At 41.4% G+C, this 26,792-nt stretch overlaps 1 protein-coding gene across 1 annotated transcript; it reads left to right on the top strand.

The window, feature by feature from the left end:
- Nucleotides 1-162: 162 nt before the first annotated feature.
- On the top strand, nt 163-24,999 carry ZBTB10 (zinc finger and BTB domain containing 10; the record flags this gene model as incomplete). The annotated part of the gene is made up of 5 exons (XM_079533288.1): nt 163-1,080; nt 7,514-8,411; nt 20,099-20,272; nt 22,335-22,510; nt 24,694-24,999. 5 exons carry the CDS (start codon nt 163-165, stop codon nt 24,997-24,999), a joined length of 2,472 nt encoding a protein of 823 aa, XP_079389414.1.
- Between the last annotated feature and the right edge of the window lie 1,793 nt (nt 25,000-26,792).

The following is a 26,792-nucleotide window of genomic DNA, read 5'->3' as shown; positions in this document are numbered from 1 at the left end:
CCGGAGCCGGGTGGGGGGGGGGCCCGGACGCGCGTTTTCTCGGCCGCCGCCCCCCCGCCCTTCTCTTCGGGCGGCCGCGGCGCCTCCTTCCCGCGGGCGCAGCCCTCGGCCGGGCGGGGAGCGGCGAGGGGCGCGAGGCGGCGGGGGGCGCGCGCACCCGCCATGTTCGCGGAGATGAACCGGCGGACGCTGGCGTTCCGCGGCGGCGGCTTGGCGGCGGCGGCGGCGGCCGCGGCGGCGGCGGGAGGCGGAGGGGCCGAGGCCTGGGAGCGGCGGGACCCCGAGGCGCTGAACGGGCGCGGGGCAGACGAGGAAGCGGAGCTGGAGGGGCTGGAGGCCGAGGAGCTGGAGGCGGCCGGCGACGAGAAGGAGCTGCTGCTGCTGCCGCCGCCGCCGGACGCCGCGTCGCCCCCCGCCGAGAGGAACCGGCGGACGCTGGCCTTCCGCGGCGGCGGAGCGCCGCCGGGCGCCAACAATGGCTGCGAGGCGGCGGCCTGGCCGCGGAAGCGCTATGACGGGCGGGGGGCGGACGAGGAGATGGAGCTGGAGGGCGCGGAGGGCCTGGAGCCGGAGGGCCTGCTGGAGGGCAAGGAGCTGGCGCAGGACGGCGGCTCGCTCAGCGACAGCAGCGACGACGAGGAGGACGGCGAAGGGGGCAGCCTCGGCGACGGCAGCGGCGCGGAGGGCGGCAGCTGCAGCAGCAGCAGGCGGTCCGGGGGCGACGGCGGGGACGAGGCGGAGGGCAGCAGCGTGGGCGCGGGGGAGGGGGAGAGCGTCCGGCACTTCCCGCTGGCCAGGCCCAAGTCGCTGCTGCAGAAGCTGCACGTCTCCTTCCAGGGCTCCTGGCTGAAGGAGTTCCCATGGCTCTACTACTGCCAGGAGACCGGCCTCATGTCCTGCGCCTGGTGCACCGCCGCGGCCGCCGCCGCCGCCCCGCCCGAGCTGATCCTGGCGGGCGGCCCCGTGCCCGGCGGCCACGACGAACTCTGCAAGGGCACCCGCAACTACAAGCGGGCCCTGCTGCTGCGGCACCACCTCTCCGCCGAGCATCGCCTCAATGAGCCGGGCAGCGCCGAGCAGGTAGGCGGCGGCCAGCCTTCCCCTCCCCTTTTAGCAGGTTTTCTTTCTTTCTTTCTTTCTTCTTTTTTCTTTCTTTTTCTTTTTTTTTTTTTTTTTTCTGGTGGCTTTTGTGTTGTTTTGCTCTTCCACCTTCCGTTTCCCCACGTGCGTGAGCTCTCTCGCACGGCTCCGTGCATCGTCCGCAGCTCAGCGGACCCGCATCCTCGGCTGCCTTTATCTAAAGCGGCGGCAGTTGCATATGCACGGCAGTGTTCTTGCACTGATTTACAAATGCGAGTTACAACTTCCTCCTGCGGTACTGGCGGAGGCAGGGCAGTGTCCGGCCTGTGAAACCGGCGCTCACCGCCGTGAAATCGCCGTTGTTCCGCCGCCCTATCGCACGGGTGTCCGTGGTCCGGGCTCGGTTTGCTGCGGGCCGGGCTTCACCGTTTCAATCTTAACCAAACGGGTTGCTCTAGATCGAGTTACTTAGCCAGAAATGTGTAATTGCTCGGTGTTTGTTTGAGATAAACATGTGGTTTCCTGAAAGCCGCGTTAATACGCCAGCATCTCCTCTAACGTTTTAGGATTGGCCGAGCTCTTTGTTGTTTCCTGCTGAACTTAGAATTACTGGAGTTCTTGGCTGCTTTCATGGATGAGTCGGGGTGAATTCGATGCTTTTCATCCACAAATGTTTTAAGGAATGGTCTCATTGAATCACCAGCCTTCCTTCCAAAGGATGCCTGCGCTGCTTGAAGCCCACTCAGATGGGCTTAATGGCCTGTGGTGTGCTGTGCTGTGGGTTAGGTTCATCCTGGAGCTGTTGGCTGCACTCAGACCCCCAATCATTGTGGTCTCCCAGTTTAGAACTGAGCTCTCCTTTAAGCCCCTACTGTGGCTGTGCAGACGTACTGGCATCCAGCTCATAGCTTAGTGCTTGCATTGAATGTGTTGTTTGAGCACCTTAAGGAGCTCAGGATACCTTGGACAAGAGCTGCTGCTGTAATCTGTGGGTAGGGCATTAGGATGGCAGATACCTTAGGTGAGTGATGTTCTTAGAGCTAGTTGTAAAGGAACGCAAGTTTTGTGTGAAACTCCTGCAGGATTGCAAAGCAAACGTTATGATTTGTGGAGTAATAGCAGTCATCCAAGACGCTGTTTGGGATTTATAAAGGCGACGATCACCTTTAAGATGAGTAATGCTCCCTATTGGGTGAGTGCTTTCGCTGGCTTTGTGAGGCGGCTGTTGTGCACGCTTCATGGCGGTAGGTCACTATCAGTTTCCTGCAGTCTGAGGTTCGCTATTTACTCTGCAGTATTTTGGCCGATCTTGCCTTAAATACCTTCAGTTTCTATTTTGAATCTCTCATTTGCAATTTATTCTCTGTCTATTTCGATAATGTTCTTTTTGTTTCGTGTTTGCGTGTTATGTTCCTGGCCATCCTGCTGTGGGTGATTACCCCACAGAGGTATGTCCTGTCACTGTGCAGCCTCCCTCCCAGCAGATATTGTTACTTCGTGTCACATGTGAAAGTTTCTTTTACTGCCCTTAGCTATGTGTAAATAAAACATACTACATGCTGTTTTTTCTTACTAAAAGTAATAATCTTTCCTTCTGTCCTCCGCTCCATGCTTTGTCATAAGACTAATTGATGTGGAGGAGAAAGGGGTAGCTTAAAAGTTAGTGCAAGTATTACTTGCATTGGAATGTTAACCTTTCCTTGTCGTGAGAATCCTTATAAAATGATCCTCTGCCTTTGTATCACTAATAATCTATGGGGAAAAAAATGATGATTGTAATAATGAATGAAACAGTAAGTGTCAGTGCCTCTTTTGCACTATATTAAAGGTAAGGCTTGGACCAAGTAAGTTTCTGTAAGGTAGCTGTAGGAGTGGTGATTTTGAGTAGAAACATTGCTGGGTGCATCCCTGTGCAATTGCACTTGAGTTGGGAACTTCTTACAAGGAGAGGAGTTCAGTTTTTCAAGACTCACTGTAGTTTTTCTGTGGTGCACTTGTGGGTTACACTTGCTCTGCTGTAAATATGGTTAGGAATCGGTGTTTTCTTTGCACTTATTGTGTCCTTATTATCCCCTTTCACGTCTGTAAAGCACTCCTCCTTCTCTTGATCCATATGTTTAACTAATGCCGAAACAATAGCCCTATTTTTATCTTAATGCCTTGATACCAGATACTTGGAACAAAAGTAGGTGGTTCGTACCCTGACTGTATTTCCAACGTACATAATGAGGCAGCAAAGCCTTTTAAATTTAATGAAATTTGGGAGAGGTCTTTCACTCTTTGTCTTAGAGACAATGCATATGTATTCCTGACTTGACAACTTTCAACTGCAGGGCATGTTTAGCAGCTGCTAATAAACATATGGCATAGTGCCACCTTTAAGTGCAAAAAGGAAATGGTAGGTGTTAAGACAGTAAAGCAGTGGAAATTTCTATAGGTCTGTTGGATATTACACTCATGAAGGAGTGAGTGATGATTTCAGTTTATTTTTGGGATAATTTTAATTCAGAATGCCAAAACACAGAAGTGGTTACAGCTGCTGCAATTCAAGGGTATGGAGCTGTCGGTTGGTGCTGCTTTCGAAGACAAAAATCTCCGTTCTTTTTTTCTGTTTTAGTTAAACTAGTTTGTGTTGCCACGGTAAAACTTAAGGAGAGATATAATGCAGTCTGAAAGTATCTTCAGTCTTTTATTTAATAGACTTGTGGAGGAATTATTTCTCTCCTAATTGAAAAGAATTGAGACTTACTCGGAAGTCACTGCCAAACATTTTAGTTCTGTGATGAATTTAGATCTGCGAGTTGCAGATTTATCATCTGTTTGTGGTTCCTATCCTCAAAGCTGCTTCTTAAAACACATTTTTATGTGGACATAATTTGAAGCTGAGCTTTGGCATTAGTGCCAGAAAAGCTTTCTCCAGCCTAGCAGGCGCGTTGGTTTAGAGCAGAAGCTCTCCAAAAGGAGGAAGGCCTTTGATGTGTTACTTTTTCCATTTGAACTGTAATTGTTTGCTTTGTGTGTGCACTGATGAATAGAAGTCGTGCTTCAAATGTAAAGTTGCATTGTAGTGTTCTAAGTTAACTTCTCCAATTACTCTGGCTGAGGAGGCAGTCAGGCCTTCAGAGTAAGGACGGTCACTTACAGTGGATTTATTTATGCAGTGCTCTTCCCAGACCCGGAGCTACTCGGTTGGGTGCTGGGCACTTAGTGTAGCAGTGCCCAAGTGCTGAGTTTCCTGAGGGATGCTGAGGCTTGTGAAGCCGCAGCAGAGCGTCCTGCGTGCAGCTGATGGGGCTGTTTTCTGAGAGGATTTCCCTCTGCAGCCACACTTGCGTAAGAAATCTATTTTTCAGGAGGAGAATTAATTTGGGGGCATCGAAAAGTTGCTGTAGAGCAAGGTGTGGCAGTAGGGAAGGGATTGCAAAAATGTGGCTTTACTGCTTTAAATATGCATACAGCCAGGGTGGAATCTGTGGTCAGAGTGCTTTCCTTCACCTCCCTTCTGCTTTCACTCTTAGGAGGAGAGCGTGCCGGTGGCACGGCGAGAAAGGAAGCAAGTTTCTAGTAATGCTTCTGATCGTCTTTCTGCTACAGTTAGCTTTTAGGCGGCTTTCACTACTGAGCTGCACATACAGAGGAGTCATTTTGTCTTTGGGTGTATTTGGAGACCAGTTAACTGAAACGGAGCTCAGTTCGTGTTCTGTTAGACCACTGCTTAATCTCACCTATAGAGGGAAGCTTTTCAGGCTGATGCTGGAAATTCCACAAACAAGAATGAAAGTCTTCCATTCTATTCTGGGTTTCTTATCAGTTGTCAAGGACAAAGCTGTTTGGTGGTGAGGTAACTTAAGTTAGGGGAATATTTTCGTTTGTATTTTGAAAATATAATTGGCATCTAAGGAAATAGTAGTTTGTGGTTCTCATCAGAAAAACAGTTCCCTTGTGATGATTGCTATGAGCATAACGTGGGTAATAGAAATTTGAAAATAAATTTTCTTTGATTTTTTTTTTTTTTTTCCTGTAATTATTTTCTTAACTTTACCTCCCAGTGAATTGTATTATACTTTCTCTGTAGAGAGGAGAGATGTTTAAAAGTCTCCAAGGGACATTACATTTTTTTCATTTTTCCCATAGTAAATGCTAACTCTGTCACACTTGGTTTGCACAGACTTGTTAACTGTTCTGATGTCAGGGCTTTCGTTTAGCTCACGGTACAGCATTGGAGTTGTTGGCTTCCAACAGCAGTTAACCTCTTGTGTTCAGTACTGCAGTTAGGTGGAAAAAAAGATGTGTATGCTCTCTGTTAATTGCTAATACTTCTCCCTTGCTTCTGTGTAGTCAAGCATAAAAAGAAAAGGCCTTCTGCAGAGTAATTTTCAATGTTGCCTGGTCTCAGGAAATGAAGTTCCATCAGGTGTTGTGGCGTGTGCCTGACTGTGTGTAAGACACAAGCCACTGATGTTTGGCTGCGACCAGAGTGGTGACACTTCAATACCGTCACTTCTGTTTTATTCTGACCCAAAGTCAGCGTAGTCAGAGTTTTGAAACTGTACTGTGGACTAAGAGAAAGTCTGCCTGGCTCTGAAATGCTCAGAACTCGGTGGCAGGCTGAGCTGTCGCATCTGCGACGTGCTTCCTGTTTCAGTGCTCTGATCAGAGGGAGTGCTTGCCTTTGTCAGAGAGCACGCAGAAAGAAGTAAGCTGAGGCTGGACGAAGATCTGTGCCTCATTTTCACATAAAAGCCTAATTGCTTGTCTTGCTGCTGCTTTCTTTCTTTTTTTTTCTTTTTTTCCACTGAAGTTTTTTTTCCAAAAAGGGTAGAGGTTTAGCAGTGTCTTGAATGTGGCAGCAAACTGAATTTTCTCTGCAGGAGATGCTGGAAAATTTCTCCTCTGATCATGTTGGACGTTGCTTGCTGCTTAGAGATAGAAATAATCTCTTCTGAAGTATGTAGTTTGACCTCATGATTCTGTGACCTCAGCTGTCATTCTAGTGATCCGCACTGGGATTATAACTTAAAGCAAGTGCTGATTTAGGGCAATAATTCCTGTATGATGGAAAATGGCTTCTTTATATAGCTAATTCCACCATAATTCCAGATTAAGGGTAGTACTCATTTTCAGGATACGTTCTAGCCCCAGTTTACATCATGAGCTCATGAAAACCCACTTACTGAAGCTGACCTGTAATGTTGAGGTAGTGCAGTTTTTAATGCCCCCTACCTCCTAGGTCTGTGAGTCACTTCTGAAAATTAGAGGAAAGAATTTTGCAAAATGCAGTCTATTCTTATCCAAAATCATAATGGAACCAGCCAGTTCCAAACTATTCTTAATTGCTAGGAAGGGTCTCTTAGAGGTCTAGTGGAAAAAAAGGTGGTGTCATCGTCAATGCTCTTGATGTCACCTATCAATTAATGTAAATATGAGGGGTTTTTTTGTTGTTTTCTGCTTTGTTCTAGCTGCTTCTCTTGTAGCAGGTCTGAATCATCACTGTCTAAACAACAGTTATAAAGTACTGTAAAATCTACTTCAAACGTCTCGTTACTCACCAGCTCTGCCTGAACTAATTATTTAGGAATTCATTTCTTGGTGTTGGATTGTCTGATTCTACTGCTCGGAAATGTCTGAAGCTATGTTTAAGATCACTTCTTGACAAGGTCACGGAGAGGCATATAAGTACGTGTTGTCCATGTATGATAACCAATTAAATGGTGTTGCTGGGAAGTTTCAGTGTAGTTTGATTCAAGGAAGTCTTGGCTAAGTAGTGTAACGAAAGCCTAACATTTGTTTGGGCACCCGCAGCATTCTGTTCCCTTGTATTACCAGTATTTAGTCTAAGGCCTCTACAATGGGAAATTAAAAAAAAAAAAAATTCCTAATTTGTAGAAGTGCACCTGCTGTTACAAGCACTCTAATGCTATAGTTTCTTTAGAAGATGTAGAACAGTTAGACACAGGTTGGGAGATAAACTGATCATCTTTATGTAATGAGCTACTGTTGAGTCTGGATCCAGGTTCTCTATTGACTTGAAGTGGAGTTTTCCAAGGAAGAATGAACTGCGCATGTGAGAGCTGTCCAGATAAATCTTAGGAAAGAGACTGTGAATCTTTGATATGTATGGATTAACAAAGTCAAGTACTTCATTCTTGGCTAAATCTTACTTCACTTCTGGCCCAAATTTTATTTCCTTTGTCCTTATGGCAGTTTTCTTGTGGTTTTGTTCCAAATATGGGAGGAGGGTGCAGTCTGGGAACGTGATTCTTAGATGATGGGAATGTTCTTTCAAACATGCATTCCAGCCTGCATTTATAACCAAGATTCTAATTAAGAAAAATTGGAATAACATTACCTTTAGTTTCTTATCCTTTTAGTAGTGTTGTAGGACTAAAGAGAACATTTGTGAAAAGCTAACTGTTTCTCTTTCTAATTCCAGGAGTCGGAGTTACCGTCAGAACTGAATAATGAAGGATACTGTGATTTTAACAGCAGGCCAAATGAGAACTCTTACTGCTATCAGCTCCTGCAAGAACTAAATGAGCAGAGGAAGAAAGGCATTCTTTGTGATGTCAATATTGTGGTGAGTGGGAGAGTCTTCAGAGCTCACAAGAACATCCTGGTTGCAGGCAGCCGCTTCTTTAAGACTCTGTATTGCTTTACAAACAAAGAAAGCCGTAACCAAACCACTGTTACCTATTTAGATGTTGTTGCTGTTCAAGGTTTTTCTGTCATTTTGGACTTCTTGTATTCTGGGAACCTCGTGCTTACGAGCCAAAATGCCATTGAAGTGATGTCAGTGGCCAGCTACCTTCAGATGACGGAGGTTGTCCAGTCTTGCCGCAATTTCATTAAAGATGCCTTAAACATAAGTATAAAATCAGAAGCTCCAGAGACCGTTGTCGTGGATTATAACAGGAGGTCTGTTAGTAGGGATGGTATGTCTCCAAGGGATCAGAAAGTTGCCAGCTTCTGGGCAACACGAAACCTTACCAACTTGGCAAGTAGCATAAAAACTGAGAACGATGGTTACTCTATTGATGAGGCCCAAATTGAAAGCTACCAAATGAATGACTGCAGTTGGGTCCAGGACAGCTCACCTGAAATGGCCGAAAATGAGTCTCAAGGTGAGGGAAAAGTTTTTGTGTGGAATGACATGGGCTCACAGGGACAATCAGTTCAAGAACCTGGAAAAGCAAGAAGGAAAAACCAAACTGCAAAAAGATTTATTTATAATATACCGCCTAATACTGAAGAGAACTCAGAAGATTGCTCAGTGTTGCAACCATCAGTCCCATATCCAGAAGAAGATCTGTCATTCATTAAAGAAGAAGCAGGTAAATATTGCTTAATATCAATCACTTAATTTGAAAATTAAATTTCTGAATCAAGTATGTGGCAACGTGACTTTTTTACAGGCATGGTGGTGGGTAAGGTGTTTTAGTAAAATCAGCATGTCTTTAGCATTATTCAGCAACCTGCTTCTCCCTCTTGTGCTGCAGCAGTGCATCTTCAACTAGAGAAAAGAGCTGTCTAACCCATCTCATGTGGTATGTAACATGTTCTTTACAACTGAGGTTTGGTTGCAGGTCCTTATCAGCTAGTAGAAGCTAAAATCCTCATGTCTACATTTTAATCTCTAGCTGAAATTGGGCACAAAATCAAGACGTGATAACTGATGCTGATTGCATGGAGATGGCCTTATTACTTTCCTTCCTTTCACTAGCGAAAATTTTTGTGGTCATCTCCTTGAGTCTCAACGAGAAGCAGAAATCAACGTTGCAATACTGTTGATTCTGTGTATATCTGGAAAGCTACAAGATGAAGTAATGCTGCCTGTTAACTCTTAAAGCAGATAGATTTACGCAGCAGATGGGGAAGAGATACCACAATGACATGTAGTGGAGAGGTCTTTGTGTTGAACTGTCCTTTAAACAAATCTTGGGATCTGACTTCGTGGCCTTGTTTTTTTGTTTTCTTTTTTTTCCTCAAGGATCATTGGTTAATAGAAGTGCTAGAATAAGGTTAAGTGTGTTCTAGGTAAATACTGTCACATAGAATTTGGGGTAATGTAGTTTTTAATTACTATTATATTGCATGAGTAGCTGAAACATGTATTTTTGAAATACTGTTTTTTGTCTGTATCATTTCTAGGTAGATTATCAACCTTGGAAGTATGACTTGTGAATATTTGTAGTTTCAGAGTTGACTCTTGAATAGAGTACGGATGTGAGATGTAGCTAGAACAAAGTTCTTTAAATGAATGTTTCTGAGGCATTTTAAAATGCATGTCTTTTTCAAATATCTCAGAGGCTTGTGAATGACCTTTGCTTTTCAGGTTCAAATGGCAGAATCAGGAGGTGGGGAACAACCCACACGTAAATTAACTAGCTAGAAAAAAAAACAACCCACCAAACTCAACTGTCTAACAAAAGCACTGAGACCTGTGGGTACATAGTATTTCTGTGGATATTATTGTATTCCAGTGATGAAAAAAGGAGATTTGAAAGCAACTTGAGTTTTCAGGAATGTCTAGGAAACCTGTCTTTATTCTGGTGGAAGGAGAGGTGACCTTAGTTTGTTCTTGAAAAACAAGACTGAAAGAAATCCTTTCAGGAGTGCTGTGACCAAGCCAATTGTACTGGGGCCCCGAGATGCCTTTGCCCACAGTGTTAGAAGTCTATCTCTGTTGCTGGCAGCTGCTGAGGTGTGAGGAGGCAATACGTGAATAGCAGTCCAGCAGATGGCACGTGGTATCTCTGTGCTGCATCACATATACATGAGCACCACATCAACATGTGACGATAGAGAATACTGCAGACTGAAGCTACAGGCACCTATATTTGGTTGAGAGCAGGAGCAGACAACACAGGAGATGACATGCTGTTAGCAAGTAGCGTGACACAACACGAGCAGATGTGGGAAATCAGCTGTGCTGAGGAACTGACACTCGCTCTGTGAATGCTTGAGTGGGGCTACTTGTCTCCAAACTCAGTGGGTAGGTCCACACAAGCTTTTCAGTTTAGCTTGAGAGTACTCTTGTAAAGTGGATTTCCTGATCTTCTCTTAGTGTACTTTTGTTAATGTTGTGAAGCATGCTTGGCCTACAGAAAGTTTCATCTGTGTGGAAGGAAAATGGAAGCTGTGTTTCAGAAATGTGCTTGTTACATGCCAGCCACTGACAGACCTTGGGTCCACAGCAGCAGTGTTAGATCGAGCCTGAAGTAAAAACAGCTCTGAATGTGTATGGTAGGAGGGTTGGGTCTTCAGCAGGCACATTAACAGATCTACTTGTGCTGCGTGGCACTACTTGCTAGCATGCATTTAGCTGCAGCAGCTTTAAGAAGAGCAGCAGAAAGTCTGGAGCAGGAATGGGGATCTGAGTTGCCAGAAATTGCACAAATATCGAGTTCCTGACGCAATTTAGTGCGTGGTTTTTACTTCTGATTTATTTGGGTTAGACAGTTATGGTTTTTTACTGTTTAAAACATTACAGAGAATAATCCAGCTAACAAATGGTGTGCTCAGCTACAGAAGTAAATGCTTGTTTGCATTCTGCAGACTTGGAATAGGTGTGCTGGAGCTTTATTGTTGAAGTAACAGATAGTGGGGCAGTTCAGTGATGACTGAACAAGTACTGAACTTGTTCTGTACTGCAGAATTAAGTCATAAAATATATTTCATGCTACATCTTGATGCAAATAACTGTATTAAATGTATTGAATTTATGCTGTGGTGTCAGGTCCAAAATCATGGAAAGCTTTATGATTGTAGAAAATGAATTCATTTTGTAAGTAAACTAAAAAAACATGGAGTATTGTCAACTAATGATCTCCTTGGTACTTTGACTGCAACATGAGCAGTACTAAGTAAATAATCACATATTTCTGTCAGTACTAGAACTACTTTGGAAACCTCGTTTAATAACTTTATACTAAAACCTTTACTTTTAAAAAACTTATGTGAGAGATGGTGGAGGTAGAGCATGCTACGGCTTACTTTCAGTCTTAATTATGCTTCAGTAGCTGGTATTTTCTCCTCTACTGCATGCTGGATAAGTTAAGGTAGATTCCATAGATGATATGTGCATTTGTTCTACAAAACACTCTGTAGTTCTTCCCTCCAGACCCTAGAAAAGGTGCAAGAGAGAGAGAGAAGAAAGAGTGGGGAATTGGAAGAATGACAAGAATGGGTTGTAGAATAACTTGCAGGTTACATGATAACTTTTCAGTTGTGGATTAAGTTTTTTGTGAAGATGGAAAAACTAACAAAATGAATAGGCAGTTAAAAACTCATGAGAAAATGTTTTCTGGAACAGACATAAGACAATGTGTTTAGAAGAAAAAGAATGAATAGTAAATTCTTGTGATGCAAGCTAAGTAATACATGTGCTGTCCCTTTGGTTGCTGAAAGAGAAAGAATGAGCTTCTACAGTTACACTTTGTGGTGTGCTGATGGGGATAACTAACACCAGCTGTGGTTATTAGATGTCTGATTACATGCAAAGTGAGTTGCTGTGTCCTTGATGATGGTTTTAGGTTGTTTGGCTTTTCTGCAAAGGGGGGAAAAAGTACCGTAGATGGCATGGTGGAATGGAAGCCAGTTTAAGGACTGCTGCTCTCAGAATGAAAACTTAAAATGGAAACCAGTGCACAGAGATGAGGGGTGTGGGGGGAAGCCCAAAGCCTTTTAATTAAATTCTGTACTAATTGGAGTTTCTGATTGGACACTACTAGGAAGGTGTTAGATAAGTCATAGTAAAAATTTGAGTTATGCTTTTGCCTCTTAGCCCAGCAAAGCAAATGTGAATGTGAGTTTTCCCACAGATAGCTATGAGGGTACTTCAGTTCTCCTTCCTCTCACTCTGCATTACCAGTGGTTTTGTATTTAACACCTTGCCTGTAAGGAGCACATTGGGCTGCAAAAAACTTTGTGAAGCTGAGATGAGTTTGAAATTGAATTTGGTTTTGCTTCATTTATCTACTTCTACTGATGCTTTCAAATGTTCCCCAGGTTTAACTGTGTGAAATAAAATAGCTGAGTTCCTTCTCACTGAACTGTACAATCTATCTTGCTGTTTCCCTTCTAGTTGATAATCTGTTAAAAATGCCTTTACTGTTTACAACCAGAGTGCATCCTGCAATTAACCATTTACCATGGAGGAAATAACAGTGCGATCAGTCGGTATCTTTTAGTCAGTTTCCAGTACATGAAAGCTCAGCGATTCTAATTAATGATATTTTTACTGTCTATTTGTAGATTTTATAAATTTACACCACGACTGAATTGTTTTTCCATTTGAGTTTGTGTTTTGGAATATGCGTTCTGTTCGTAGACTTCATAACAAAACTGTGAATTATTATTCCTTACGCTTTCCAGAGCTGACCATGTTGGTTCTTAGGAGCGTTTTAATGGTGTAATCAGTTGGTTTTGTGAAGCTAACACCAGGCCATTTGTTTGCATGATTTTCAGGCTACGTAATGTGGTAATGTTAGTTTGGAGGGCATCTGACAAAAGGGTAACAAAACAAGGACAGGGTGAAAACAGCCTTTTGTGGAAAAAAGTTGTTCTGGATAAATTTGTAGGTTTGTAGTAAGGATTAGAAGACTAGAGAAGGATTTGCATTCAGGTGGCTATAAAAGCAACTACTTTTCATAATGTTACAAGTAGTGTCTAAAGCTGCTTATAAAAAATGTAGTGCTAGTCACAGTTTTTGTCGTATGTTGCTCCCTCAAGTCGTAACTTGATAAACATTTTACAGTAGAGTTAAATAACTCTCTACTTGAAGAAATCAAGACTGATGAGCTTGAGCTTGTCTGGACTGTCTCGCATATGAAGAAAACCAATACAGCATTAGGAAAGGAAGCTTTTTTTCCCCCCAATCTTCTTTCCTGGTACTGTACCCTGGTTGAAGGATTAGAATTGTTTAATGAATGTTTAACCTCTCTATTTGCTCCATTTCCTATGTAATAAGGAAATAAAGGCCCTGTGGATTTTGAAAGACATCCAGAGAGAGTCCAGTAACCAGGAGTCCAGCCCAGTAAATTTGCCTCTGTTAGGGATGATCCTGAATACAGGTAGATTCCCGTGTTCTGATGGAATAGACAACTGATCTTATGATCTTAAGGGATGCAATCAAAACACAGGCAGCGTTTCGAATTAAAGAAATCATCAGTCTGAAGCGCTGACTTAATCTTTCCATTACCTCAGCTATTTAAGAAATGGTAAGGATAGTGGCAGCAACTCCATAAAGAAAAGCAGAGGCTGCATATCTTTCAGATTCATTTGGGATATGCAACTCTGTCTGCAGAAGTTAGCTGTGCCATTCTTTCAGCTGTGTTCCCTTCTGTGCCTCAAAAATGTAGCTCAGAAAGTCAAATCTGAGCAGTGAAAGTGATTTTGATTGAGAAGTTTCAGATCCTCTTGGATTGCTGCTGACTGTAATGGAATGTGTTTAGAATACAGACTACTTAATATAAAAAAAAAAAAGAAAAAACACTATTTTCTTCCTGATAATGATTATTCTAGAAAGTAGATAGTCTTTTTTTTTTTTTTTTTTTTTTCTGCCACAGCTCCCTGATTTCCTACATGTTCGTCTTCACATGCATATCTACTCCTAGATTGCAGCTAGAGGTCTGCTAAAGGACTTTTAATAATGACTTCACTGACACTAAAACAGCAATAAGTTCCCTGTTTAACTTCCAGATTTTCTTCATTGGCAGACCTGTTCAATTCAGTTAAACTGCTGTAACTGCCTGGAGTGCTTTTACACTAGAGTGGCTTTGTATCATAAGAGTTTATAGAAGTGTAAATTGAACAGTTGCTGTTCAGTTTCTTGGAGTTGGCAGGCCTTAGGGTTTGGTTGTTCTTTTGCTTTTGTTTGTTTTGTTTGAGAGAAAGGATTGGTCAACCTCAGCATTTGTAGGTATAGTATAGTGGGCTATACTTTTCAACTGACTTTAAGTTTGACCAGGGAATGTTTCCTTTCAGCTGTATTTTCAGTTTCTCCTGTTGAATTCTCTTTGCTGTACAGCCATTCGTCCTCTGTGCATTGTGAGAATTCTGAAGTTGTCTCCCACAGGTCTCAGGGTAATTTCATGGGGTGGAAGAAACTGAGATGGGCAGCATTTCTTTCTTGTACCGGTTTCTGGCAGGCATCAGTAAATTTATACAATCAGAAGTATTTGCATAGTAGAAACTTCATACTATGAGTAGGATACTGTTGTATAGCAAGGTTATATTATTTCTTTGGGAAGATTTTCATTTGTGCTCTTTGTTCGTTTTGTACAAATATGTGTTTTTACAGGTTTACATCTTAGTCTTGTACCGTGCTTTTCTTCAAAGCTCCATGAAAAGACGCAGTGCTTTGGTTGTCCTTATCAGGCTTTGGCAAAGTCTGTCTGGAATGGATGATCCTGAGATAATCATTTTGGTCAAGGATGCTGCTACTTCTAAGACTGCCTACTACAAGAGAAGCTAACATAAATTAAGCATTCTTGAATGTTTTCTTAAAACTGTTTAGCATAGAAAGTTGTTCTGACTACAACAATCTAGGCAGCAATGGTATTTGTGCTTGTGTCTTTATGTAAGAATAAATAGTAATGGAGAAGCATGTTTTCTTAGTATATTTGTCTTGATTTAATTTAGTTCTTTCTTGAATGGTCTAAAAACAAAATGTAGCTGATAAATAGGGAGCAATAGCAACTCCCTACCAGTGCAGAAAGAGCAGCTTTACTGTGTGGAGAACCCTTATGTTAGGGCTGAAGTGGGCATAAAGTTGATGATTTTTCTTTTTTACTGAATGCCTTTTCTTCTACAACTCTGCATCATACAGCTGAGCACTGGGTGACTGTGTAGTAACTGAGGAAAGGAAGCAAGGGTCCTTGGGGGCAGCAAGTTGAATGCGAGTCAGCCATGCATCATAGCAACAGTGAAGGCTAACCTCATACTGGCAAAATTAGCTAGAACGTAGCCAGTGTGCTGTGAGAAGGGATAATTTCCCTGAATCCAGGGCTTGTAAGACCACATTTAAATACTGTGCCCAGTTCAGGGCAGCCCAGGATGAGAAAGGTATCATTAAGCAGGAGGGAGTCCAGTGGGTGGGTACTTAAGGAAATCTGGAAAACTGGAGAAATGTTGAGGAGAGGCTGGGATACAGAATTTATTTAGCATAGGGAAGCTGGAGGGGCATATACCTGCAGTCTGTCACTGTCTTAAGTGGATTTTATAGCATATGAGTCCAGACACTTGCCTTCCTCTGTGCACCTCTGAAAAGCATCTGTTGCAGCAAGGCGAATTCTACCTGTAGGCAGACTGGACTGTGAAAGCAGTTTTGTTGGAGCAGATTTCTTACAGGGTTTATGGAACCTCTGTCTTTGTAGACATTTAACACTTGGCAAGGTTCAAAGCCAGATATAATCCAGCTTTGAAGTTAGCCTTGCTTTGAGCTGGGTTGAACTAAGTGACCTTCAGAGATTCCTTCTGATTTAAGTTCTTCCTTGAGTCTGTTCCCTGAGATCAGTAGCTCCTCTCCAAATAAATGATGTGGATCAGGACAGCCCTTAGTAGCTCACATTTCACTTTTGTAGCCTTTATGGAGAGATCAGCAAGCTAGCTTTATAAGCAGTGACAGTGAATGACAGACTTTTGGAAGGAACATAAAATAAATAGATTATTGTTTGGCAGCAGTTGGTGGTTATCTGGCAGAGTTATTTAGTGGTTCTGCTTCCGTAGTTAAAGCGGTAAACCAGTTTTCATGAATGGGAAATAGCAAAAAAATTACAAGCAATTGGGAGTGGTATTTGGAGTGTTAGTAGATTGGATTGGCAAAATATCTAAAGTTTGTCAGAGGGTTCTGTTGCAAGAGGCAGTTCAGAAGTAATCTGCTTTGACCTCTTTTCAGAAGCAAGGTTAAAGAAGTGAGTAATACGCTGGGAATGAACAGCACAATGTATTTTCTTCACCTTGCCAGTATGTAGCTCTTGGCAGTGCTGTTTTTTTTCTGTCACATGTTACTTAACATAAGCAACAAATCCAGCTCTAATAGCAAGCCAGATTGTATCAGTAGATTACCAGTGCTCTCCTTACAATCCTTGAAAGCTCTGGCCTAATCGCTTATCTGATCTACTTTCTGTCTTTTTTAAATTGGTCTGAATAAACAGTCAAGTGTCAGAAAAGTTGCAGGGAAAAGCCATACTCCTTTTCCTCCTCTTTTGGAATGGCTTTTAGAAAACAGAAGTTATTTATTACAGACAGCTATATCTCCTGTGAAGTTTTGTGTCCTTCCATGCACTTTACCTCCGTATCCGTTTCTGTAATGACCCGTTCAAAGGCTTCTATCATTGATCTTCTCATTGATCTACATAATCTTCTCCCACCCAGTGTCTCCTTTCCTTACCAGAAGTTCAGCAGATTTTTGGATGCAGAAAAAGCAGAACTGTCAAGCTAAGGATGTTTCTGCTCACGTGTTTTCTTTCTGACGATACTCCCTCACCTCTTGCCTTTAAAACTTCAGTGCCTGAATCTAGTTTATCCTTTTGTCTGAGAAGGAGCACATTTTAGAGAGTAAAAGTCTTTTGTAAGTTTTTCTGTTGTGTAAAAACCTACGCAACCACTTAATTGTATTTGGAACTGTCCTAATCTCTTCTCAGACTGACATCTTGAGAGTTTTAATGCTGATAGTTAATCAGTTTGTGTTGCTTTATTCTTGTTATTTCGGTTTGTGGCTTGTTCTTTTGATTTTTGTTTCTCTTTTAAACATGGCACTGCTGGTAGAAACCTCTTCTCCATGCATAGTCCGAGTATGGCTGGATGTTGGAGGCTATTTGACATCTGAATTATTAGCTTACACCTGTTTTTAGAAGTGAACAACACTGTCAAAAGGTATGCTTTGATTAAGATAAGGTTGTAGACAGATGAACTGGTCTGAAGATTATTGCTTCTAATTACTTGTCTTTTTTTGTTTTCCTCCCTACTATCCGTGTTCTCTCGTGTCCCCCTCCCTCTCTGTCTGATCTACCAGCACAACTGCTTTATGCTGTTGCCCTCTGTCTCCTGTCAAAATCAGTTGGGCTGTGTTAACCTTGGCAGGAACAAGTTAGACAGTGACTGCAGATGCAGGCAGGTTTGAGAGGATCTGTAGCCTGGGTCAGGGTAATGGGAGAGACTGATCTGAGCTGTTGGGTCCTATAGCATCTTATGCCTAGCTTAGCAACAGTATGGAGCTTGTCTGACTGTAGACTCTGTGTCCACCTTGGCAGCTACTAGAGGCTAGGCATTGTGCTTCCTGGTCGCACTCTGTGTCTTTCCTGTGTGAATGAGCCATTGGACATTCAAAGTTGTTTTGAACACATTGGGTATACATTCTATCTAGAATGTAGGCTTTCTAAGTCAACAATTATTTTGAGAAGGAATAAGTATTAGGTGTAATTAGGATTTACTTAGTCGTTTATTCTGCAGAGACTGAAATGTCTGCAGCAACCTCTTATCTCCTGTGGTATCTGTACCAGTGTTCTTTCATGTTGCAGCAGGTCTTTTTGCATTGGAGGCAGACAGATTTAGTAGCTTTTTATCTGCACTAGACTATAGGTCTTAAGTCTCTTTGGCTCTCTGCCGTGTCTTAGACTAAGATCTAGACCTACCCAGGGATTTGAGCTCTTAAGTTTGTTCGAACTTCAATATCAGCCGTGAGCAGAAGTGATCCTTGTGACATTCAGTGTGTGTCCTCTTAGTTCCAGAAGAACTCTCCAAGCATCAGTGTTATAAACGTGATTGGTTTGGTCGATCTTTACTTATTGGCAGTCTTTTGTGTATGCTTGTTTAGAAGGAAGTAAGGTAATATGCCAGTGCACAGTGTGCGCTACACCTGTGAGCAGTCCAGTCCTTGTCTGTTGATTTTACAGATAATCCTTTTATAAGGGAGAGGAAAGTGATTAAAGTACTTCAACTGTAGATCTTCTGCTTTCAACAAGAGACAGGGCATTTCTATTGGGGCAGAGGGAGACAGCTTATAAATAAAAGGTCTGATGTTTTAAACTACAGTTTTGTTTTTCTCTGTTAGCTCCCAAAGCCTGCTTTAATTTGGAGGCTTTGGGCCCTGAGGTCTCTTTGCTGTTGCCTAGAGATGTACAGCAGTGCTTCTTCATTTCTTGCACATTGCTGAAGGAAGGTTTACTGCTCACCTCAAAGGAATGTTTAGTTGGCATGTCCATAGGGTATCTGTTCTATTGCTTGAGCTGTTGAGCTGGCATTGCAGGAGTATATAGCTTCAAATTAGCGTAAGGAGTTCTTGCCTCTTTTGGACATAAGAACGACTAGAGTCTGTAGTTTAAAAGGGTTTTATTAAACTGTTGCTCTCACTATCATGTGGAGGGAGTGTGTGTCTTACCTCCCCCATACCTCCCCGAATTTCTTTTTATATCAAAAATATTAAGGTGGATTAATTAAAATACTGATGTTTCTCTTACTTTGTCCAATCCAGCTCAGTTTGTGAAAAGCTCAGATAGATGGAATAGCTTTATGCTGACCGTGTAGTTTGGCGGTTGCTTTGCTTATCGTTTGCCACTGTGTGAAAGATCTGGTAAAATTCTACGTTTCCTATTTGTTCATTTATTTTCTTTTGAACCGTTGTCTTCTCGTGTTGCAGCTGCAATTGCTGCTGCCAACTGTAATACTGCTTGAGCCTTAAATATGACTAATGTCTGTGCCTAATACTGTGAAGATATATAATCTGTACTTTCTTTTCCAGTAAAACTGGAAGTCAGAAGTGTTTCAGTGTGCTGCTTTTACCACTAGCTGTATGAAAATGTAGTTTATCCTCTAAGAGAATTTCCTTTCCTGGAAAAATCCTTGGAATGAGCAGTATAGGGACAAGTGAAAAAGTCTGTGGACTATTAAAACCGACTGTCTCAGGCTTGAGAGGAAAAAATAGATGTACTTGCTGTGCGAAGTCCCTCTCAAGGTTTTTGACAGCAGTAACGTTTGGGAATCCAGTGTGGTGGGGATCTCAGCACCATCCGGACGAATGAAAGGAAATGTGCCAGTTTCCATTGCAGTTTGTTTATTTAACAACTATGTGCCTGTGAGGAAAGTAATGGATTTATGAGTTCATGTTTTCCAGCAAACTCCTGTCTTGAGGATCGGGGGTAAGATTGATTTGCTCTCTTGCCAGAAGAGTCTTTGACCTACAAACACGATTGTCAAATGCCTACTGCGATTCTTGGTGAACTATTTGTAGTTCTGTGCTGTATGTAATCTGTTTTCACTCATGCAGATTATTACAGAAGTGTAGAATTCAAACAAGTGAAAATCAAGTAAATATCTTTTTCTTTTTAAGCTATTGTTTGCTTCTGACTAATTCTATTCTTCTGAGGGAGAAAAAGCTACAAAAACCATACAGGCTTCATGAAGAGCTTGTCTAAAGACCCAAACTAGTATTTCAAGCTGGTTTATTTCTAATAATTATGATCTCTTGAATTGATGTGGTTATAGAGTAATGGGGATGATTATCCAAAAATGGATTTAGATGTAGCTGTAGGGAGACTTTATATAAATAAAGGTATGTAAAGCACTTTATATACCACTGAGATAGTTTAAAGCAATAAAGCAAATCACACTTCTGATGGAAAACGTGTACGTTTGTACCAACCAGTACTCTGTTTGTGGTAGACCAGATGAAGTCACTAAACATAGCAGCTCTGAAGAGAAACCACTGGAAAACTTCTTAAGTGCTGTCATGATGATAGTGAGTGAATAAAATATCCTTACTGTAAATGCTCCTGTGGTATGAAAGAGGCTTTGAATATTTCTCAAGATGGGGAGAAAAAATGATGCCATGGAGAGTAATCCAAAGGCCTAATTTCGTTTAAATCAGGAATACAGCTTTATTCATCTCACTATGAAAGACTATGGAAAGAGTTTTAACGTTCTAAACTTTTTTGTTGTGGTTCAAGAAAGATAAAGAGTTTGAGTTACAAACTGACTGATGATAAGCAGGAAAGCTGAAGTAGTACTGTGTCTGTAATAGGGACATCAAGTGACTTCAAGTATGGACTGCTGCCGGGGACTTCAAGTGACTTCAAGTATGGACTACTGCCGGGTACTTCAAGTGACTTCAAGTATGGACTGCTGCCGGGTACTTCAAGTGATTTCAAGTATGGATTGCTGCCAGAATCTTGGCCAAAGGATGCTTGGGAAAATGGCAAGTATATCTGATACAGAGCAGGTTGCTTTCTTTTGCTTCTGCTACAAGTGCTTTAACCTGTGTGTCACTGCTGGTAATATTTGATTAACTTCCATAGAGATTTATTAGATTACGTGTTTACGTATTCTTCCCCCTTTCCTTTTACCTTTTTGATTAACGTTAATAAAGCTGCTTATCTGGAGAGACTAAAATAAACTCAAATATGTGGAAGGGTGAAAACAGAATATAACTTAACTCTTGTATCGTGCCTCAATTTTAGGTACCTGAAGTCCTCAGTGGTGTGATTGTTGTTAGTTTGTTCTGTTGTTTTTTTTTTTAACCTTCCTTAGTAAGCTAATAGCAGATAAATAGACTTTGAATGCTTAATCAACTTTTTATCTGTCTATAAAAGTGCATCTCAGTATTCTTCCCTATATATAAATAAAAATTTAATCACAGTAAATGCTTTGAACTCAGTGCAGCTATAACTAAAGCCCTCTTCAGTCAGATTGGTGTTGTGGAAGAGTAGGTTATACAGCTTCTGTGCCTTAACCTATTCAAGTGAACAATTATGTGTAATTATTTTGTCTGAATACATTTGGAATGTATCCCAAAAACACCACATCTAAGTGTTATTGCTAGATACTTCAAATGTATCGTAGTAAGAAGAGGAAGAACTTAGGAACTTACAGGAGCAGGCAGTAGTGATGCCTGCTTCTCTGTAGCACTTTGAGATATTGTGTTTATGGTTTACTTCAAGGAATTTCAGTTTTACAAGGGAAGAAATAGAGGCATCAGAGGTGAAATTTACTAGTGAGCAAAAGATTAAAACAGGCCTTTTGAGATCTGCCTGCTGTTAAGTTCCTGTCCTACAGCCCCAATGCCCATCTGTCCAGACCCCTGCTGATGTATATAAGACTGCAGTTAAAAGCCCTACAACTCAGAAACTGTTTTTTCCACGTAACCCATTACATGACGTGGTGACACACAGCTTGTGTGAGTACTCAGACATACCAAGGCCCATCTTTGAATGCTAGCAAAATTTAACTTGGATGTCATGATGAGTTTCTGATGCTTTTTAACTGTGTGCATCTTACACAGAGGCAGGCACGTAACTGGCCAGTTTTGCTTTCTTCCTGCCAGTGTGAATTTTAGAAACACTCATACATAGTAATGAGGCCTTTGAGCTTTTTGGATGCTTCCCTTGTATATGGTTACAATCATGTTCATAAATTCTTGTCTCACAGTAAGTCCAGTCTATATCTTTTTCTCAAAATCTTTATTCCTATGTGTCCTTTTTCACAACTGTCACAGAATCCTAAGCTCTTCTGTTTCACGTAGCAAAAAGCAGCTGTAGTAAACCTTGGTTTTGCAGATAACCTTTGAGTAAGCTGTGTTGTTCCTGGTCCAAGCAATACAAATAACTCTCTTCATAAGAAAGAACTGGGATATTGCTACTTCCAGAAGTCTTTTCTGCTCTTGTTTTCTCTTCTATGCTTAAACTGAATTAGATTTGGAGGGCAGAATAGCTAAGATCTGAACTAATCACCTTTGTAGCTATTTCAGAATCATGTTTTCTCATCCTTTTGTCAATGTCAGCATTCATTTCTACATGGTTATACCTTTTTAAAATTGTGATGCTGATTTGTATCTTCAGGTGGGTGGTTCTTGCACGTGGTTCTAAAAGAAAAATATTGGGAGAAGGTTTTAACTGTCTGAATGCCACAGAATCCAGAGCACAGTGGTTTTGATTATAGTTGACCTCTGTAATGTGGAATATTGCTAACTAGTCACTTACTCTGACTCATGCAATAATAATTATTTTCAAATAATTGATCTGTACTTAATGTTCCTTGTTTACAAATCAGTGTTTTTTTCTAGCAAGATCACACATGCTGGGCCCACCAGTATTTGTAGTGTTCTGCAGGCAGACATTGTCCCAATGTGGCTGATGAAAACTCACGTGGGTGCTTTATTGTTTTGGCATTTTTGGCATTGGCTTATTTTTGTTCACCAGGCAGAACAGACTGAAAAAATCTTGTTTCATCATCTTTTCTACTGATGGCTTGTTTTCTTGTAGGTGATTCCTCTACTTTAATCATGAACAAGCTGAAGTGTCCACACTGTAATTATGTAGCCAAATACAGAAGAACACTAAAGAGACACTTGCTCATTCACACAGGCGTGAGGTCTTTCAGTTGTGACATCTGTGGGAAGCTGTTTACTCGAAGAGAGCACGTCAAGAGACATTCCTTGGTAGGTAGCATCAGTGTGTGTGTGTGTGTGTGTGTGTGTGTGTGTGTGTGTATGTGTGTAAGTGGAGTCTTCATTTACATTCATCATAGTGTAAATAAATTGGATGAAGATATCTATCTATTTAATAACTGCCTCTCATTATTTCTGGGAACATGCAGTATCAAAAAACACTGAGAGAATATTTCAAAGTAATTTCATGTTACTGTTGAGAAGATGATGGTATTTCTCCAAGCTGTCATCTTAAAAGTACAAAGTAAAATATAAAAACAATTCTTGTTTTACAACATGTTTTAAACCTGCTTCATCGTGAAGGTTCCTCTAGATCTCTGTAGCCTCCTTGCAATTGGCTTCTTATTCCCAAATAAGTAGAAAATGCTGCTTGCTTCTAGGGTTTTATCTGAATGCAGTGAAGAGCTGCAAGTCTTCCTAGCTTTCCTTTCTAACCTGTTATCATAGAATATACTATATGTACATCAGTAATATTTTTTTCTAAAGTCACTTAAGAGTCCTTTTTTAAAATGATGACTTGAGTCTTATAAGAATGTAATTCTAGAAGGTATTGAAGAACAGGAGAGGTTACAACTTTACATGGGTGGACAGTGATAGGACAAGGGGGAATGGTTTTAAACGGAGACAGGGCAGGTTTAGGTTAGATATTAGGAGGAAGTTTTTCACACAGAGGGTGGTGAAGCACTGGAACAGATTGCCCAAGGAGGTTGTGGATGCCCCATCCCTGGAGGCATTCAAGGCCAGGCTGGATGTGGCTCTGAGCAGCCTGGTCTGGTGGTTGGTGACCCTGCACATAGCAGGGGGTTGAAACAGGATGATCATTGTGGTCCTTTTCAACCCAGACCATTCTGTGATTCTGATAAATAGTAGTTTTCAGATTTCTTGAACTGTTCCACAGGTAGGCACGTTATGTTAATAGTTATGAAGTAAATCTTAGAACCAGTGTTCCTTACGTTCCACTTGAATTCTCTCACCTTAAATATGTTTCCACCATGAAACTGCTCCCTCTCATCCTGCTCCCCTGTTTTAACTTGGTGAAAACATAAGTTCATGAAGGGAGGACATCAGGGGCTACCAAGTCTGAAGAACCTTGTCCTGTATCGTGTATAGGTGATGGAGGTGATGATGGCATGGAGCAGTTTTGTGATTCAGTAGGGGAAGTAAGGTCACTATTGCCTTGGTGGTGATACCGTGGAGGTGCCTTACTCCAGGAGGTAGCAGCAGTACCCCGTAGGTCTTGTAACAGGACCAGTACAGTGGTACTTCAGTTTTCTGTCCTACAGTATCTGACCAGGTCTTGAGGTAAAGATGTTTCCTCCCGAAAAGATGAAGTCAAGCAAGGTGAAAATCATTGTAGAGTCAGTTCAGTTCTGTGTTTAACCTGCAGTGCACAGTGGATTCAGAAAACCAATTCCTCCCCCACCTCACACAAGGAACATCTAAAGAATTTTACTTTGTGTAAAACAGTATGGTAAGAAGTCTAGGTGCTGGAGAAAAATACATCCTGTGTCAGCTGTAGAGATTAGGAAGGACTAAAGTACTTATTTGTATCTTGGACTAATTTTATGTTCTTCTTCTCTTAGTTACGTAGTCTGATATTCATTCTTCCCTGTTCTTAAAAGCACAGCGTTGTAACACTTGCTTAATTGGCTACATATTAAGGTTTATTTTCCTCAAGTTAGTCTACAGTAGTTCAACTTTGTGTGCAGGCTCACCCTAAGGAAGAAAGTGGAAATGGAGTGAAAAGATATTAGACTTGGCTTTGCTTGACTGGCTAGTGGGAGTAGGGAGGTGGAGTGCTCTTCCATTTCCCACAGAATTTAAACTCTTGTTTGTGGTGGTTCTGGAGCTTAATATTGTAATTTTCTAAATGGACAGCATGTCTGTTATGGTACTGCGTGCAGCATAAACTTGTGTTGTCTTCTGTGCCATTCGGTGGCTTTGAGCAGTGAGTGGCCAATGACTGCTTGTTGAACAGGCAGCTGTTTAGCTATGTGCTGAACAGTAAGGTGGTGGTTGGTTGTGAGAATAGCTCAAGTGGAAATGAGACTCTAGTAGTGCTTTCTCTGAACAATGTTGAGTTGATACTACATGATTTTTTTATTAGTAACTATCATTAGTGGTATTTTAATGTGATGTATGTGTTTTCAGCTGTTGATTTTTCTTCTCCATAGGTGCATAAAAAGGATAAAAAGTATAAATGCATGGTGTGTAAGAAGATCTTCATGCTAGCAGCCAGTGTTGGAATAAGACACGGATCTCGACGCTATGGAGTTTGCGTAGACTGTGCAGATAAATCTCAGCCTGGAGGGCAAGAGGGAGCAGACCAGGTGCAGGACACAGATTTCCCTAGGGATGAAGAATATGAAGAAAACGAAGTGGGAGAAGGTGATGAAGAGCTTGGTGATGACGTAGAAGAACAGAATGACCAGTCTCGATGGGATGAATCTGGTGAAGTTTGTATGCCTTTAGATGACTGACGAGAGCATATGACTTCAGGGTGCTGCAGATGGACACTGTATGGATTGACTATTTGACTATTTGAATTTTGGACTGAAGGCTTGTGAAATATGGTACAGGCTGGATGGTAGTTAAGTTGCTGTGAAAAATGTAGGGTCAAAGCCTTATAGCAAAAAAAAGGATTATTAATTTTTTATGATATTTGCACAGGACTGTACAGCATACAACCGTTCGGTTGAATTATACAGAGTCCTCACATCTACAGTCAGTTATCAAAAGAAAAATGTATTTTTTATTATTTATAGGATATAGCTACTTGGGTCCTATTCAGATATAGTAACTGTACTTACATTACACATTCATGTATCTGTTAACATGAATGAAGATTGCAACTTGGTGTGGAAGTACAAAGACAGCATCCCCAAATCCACTCATACTTCTAGTGAACCAGTAATGCTAATTTGGGCTAGTGGGCTTGCTTCCACAAGCATGTCTTTGCCATACAAACTTTACCTCTCCCATATGCTGATAGGTGAAAGCCAATTACTTAAATATGCATCATGGATAATGCCAAGAATTTATTGAAATTTGGTTTTAAAAGTTTTGGCTTTAAGCCAGCAGGTGGTACAGGTGATAAGCACTGGAGAAGTTAATAATGGCATTAATTTAGTCTATTTCCTCACAGTTTTGAATTTTCAAGAAAGTTGCTATTGACTTAACAGTTCCAGAGCAATCTTGCAGGAGAAATGACCGGTTATCAAAGTAACAGACTGATCAGAGCATGGGCTGCTCTTCTGCCGCTTAGTCAGAGACAGTCATACTAAAAAGCGTCTGTAATAAAGCTCCTTTCCCCCTCTAAGGCTCCCCCCCTTCACATTTTTTACTTCCCTGCTGTATACCTCAGTCCTACAAAATAAAAGTCCAAGGAATGGAGAAAGTGTCATATTAAACAACTTTTTGATATATAATTTCTTGTCCGCTTTTTGGCTAGTTGATGTGATATAAATTGGACACTAGGCTCTTGTGCCCATCGTTCGTCACTTAAAATGAACACAAACTATTTTTTATTCTTTTGTATTTAATGGGATATTGCTAGCATTTAATATAAACCAGTTACATTTAACTCTTTTACATTGACTTAATTTGCTGGATTTTCTTTTTTTAAAAAAGGAAAACGAAACAAAGTCCAAAGCAAAACAACGCTCCTTGAGTTGTGTACTTTTCAGGATGATCTGCTCCCTATGCTCTTTATTTCAAATTTTCTATAAGGCATTTAAACTTGAATTTTTGTAGCGATGTGGATTTTTTTTCTTAAGCTTGTAATATTGTACCAATGATTTTCAGGCCTCTTTCGTAGGGAGGGGAGGGCATTACATCTTTATCTTAAACTCTTGTGTGTTGTCTAGCCGAAGACAAACGAGTTCAGGCAATCATCAGAACAATCCATCTGATGTGCTGTTATGTCACAGCGAGTAAATATGCAGAGCATTTACCATAACACATAGCTAGGCCAGTGTGACAGTACTGTATAAAAACCAATTGAGGGTCACCATATTCTTCAGCTTTGTTTCATTTTAAAAGGAGTATATTTTTCCTATTTTATATCAGGTAACTAAATTATGCTAGTTGTGTGATAACCTTGAGCTATGCTTTGATGGACAGAATCTTAACGGTGCTCCATCTGATCCAAGTTGGTATGTATTGAAAGAGACGAGCTTTGCTGTTGTCCTTTCCATCAGTAGAACAGTAACACGATGTGAAGACATTGTTTTTGCTGATTGAAGCTGAGTTTGAACTACAGTTATATGGGAAT

The sequence above is a fragment of the Tetrao urogallus genome (assembly GCF_951394365.1).
Source record: "Tetrao urogallus genome assembly, chromosome: 3".
NCBI classification, from domain to species: Eukaryota; Metazoa; Chordata; class Aves; order Galliformes; family Phasianidae; genus Tetrao; species Tetrao urogallus.
The sequence above is the reverse complement of the archived record's forward strand: the minus strand, read 5'-3'. Positions and strand labels throughout refer to the sequence as shown.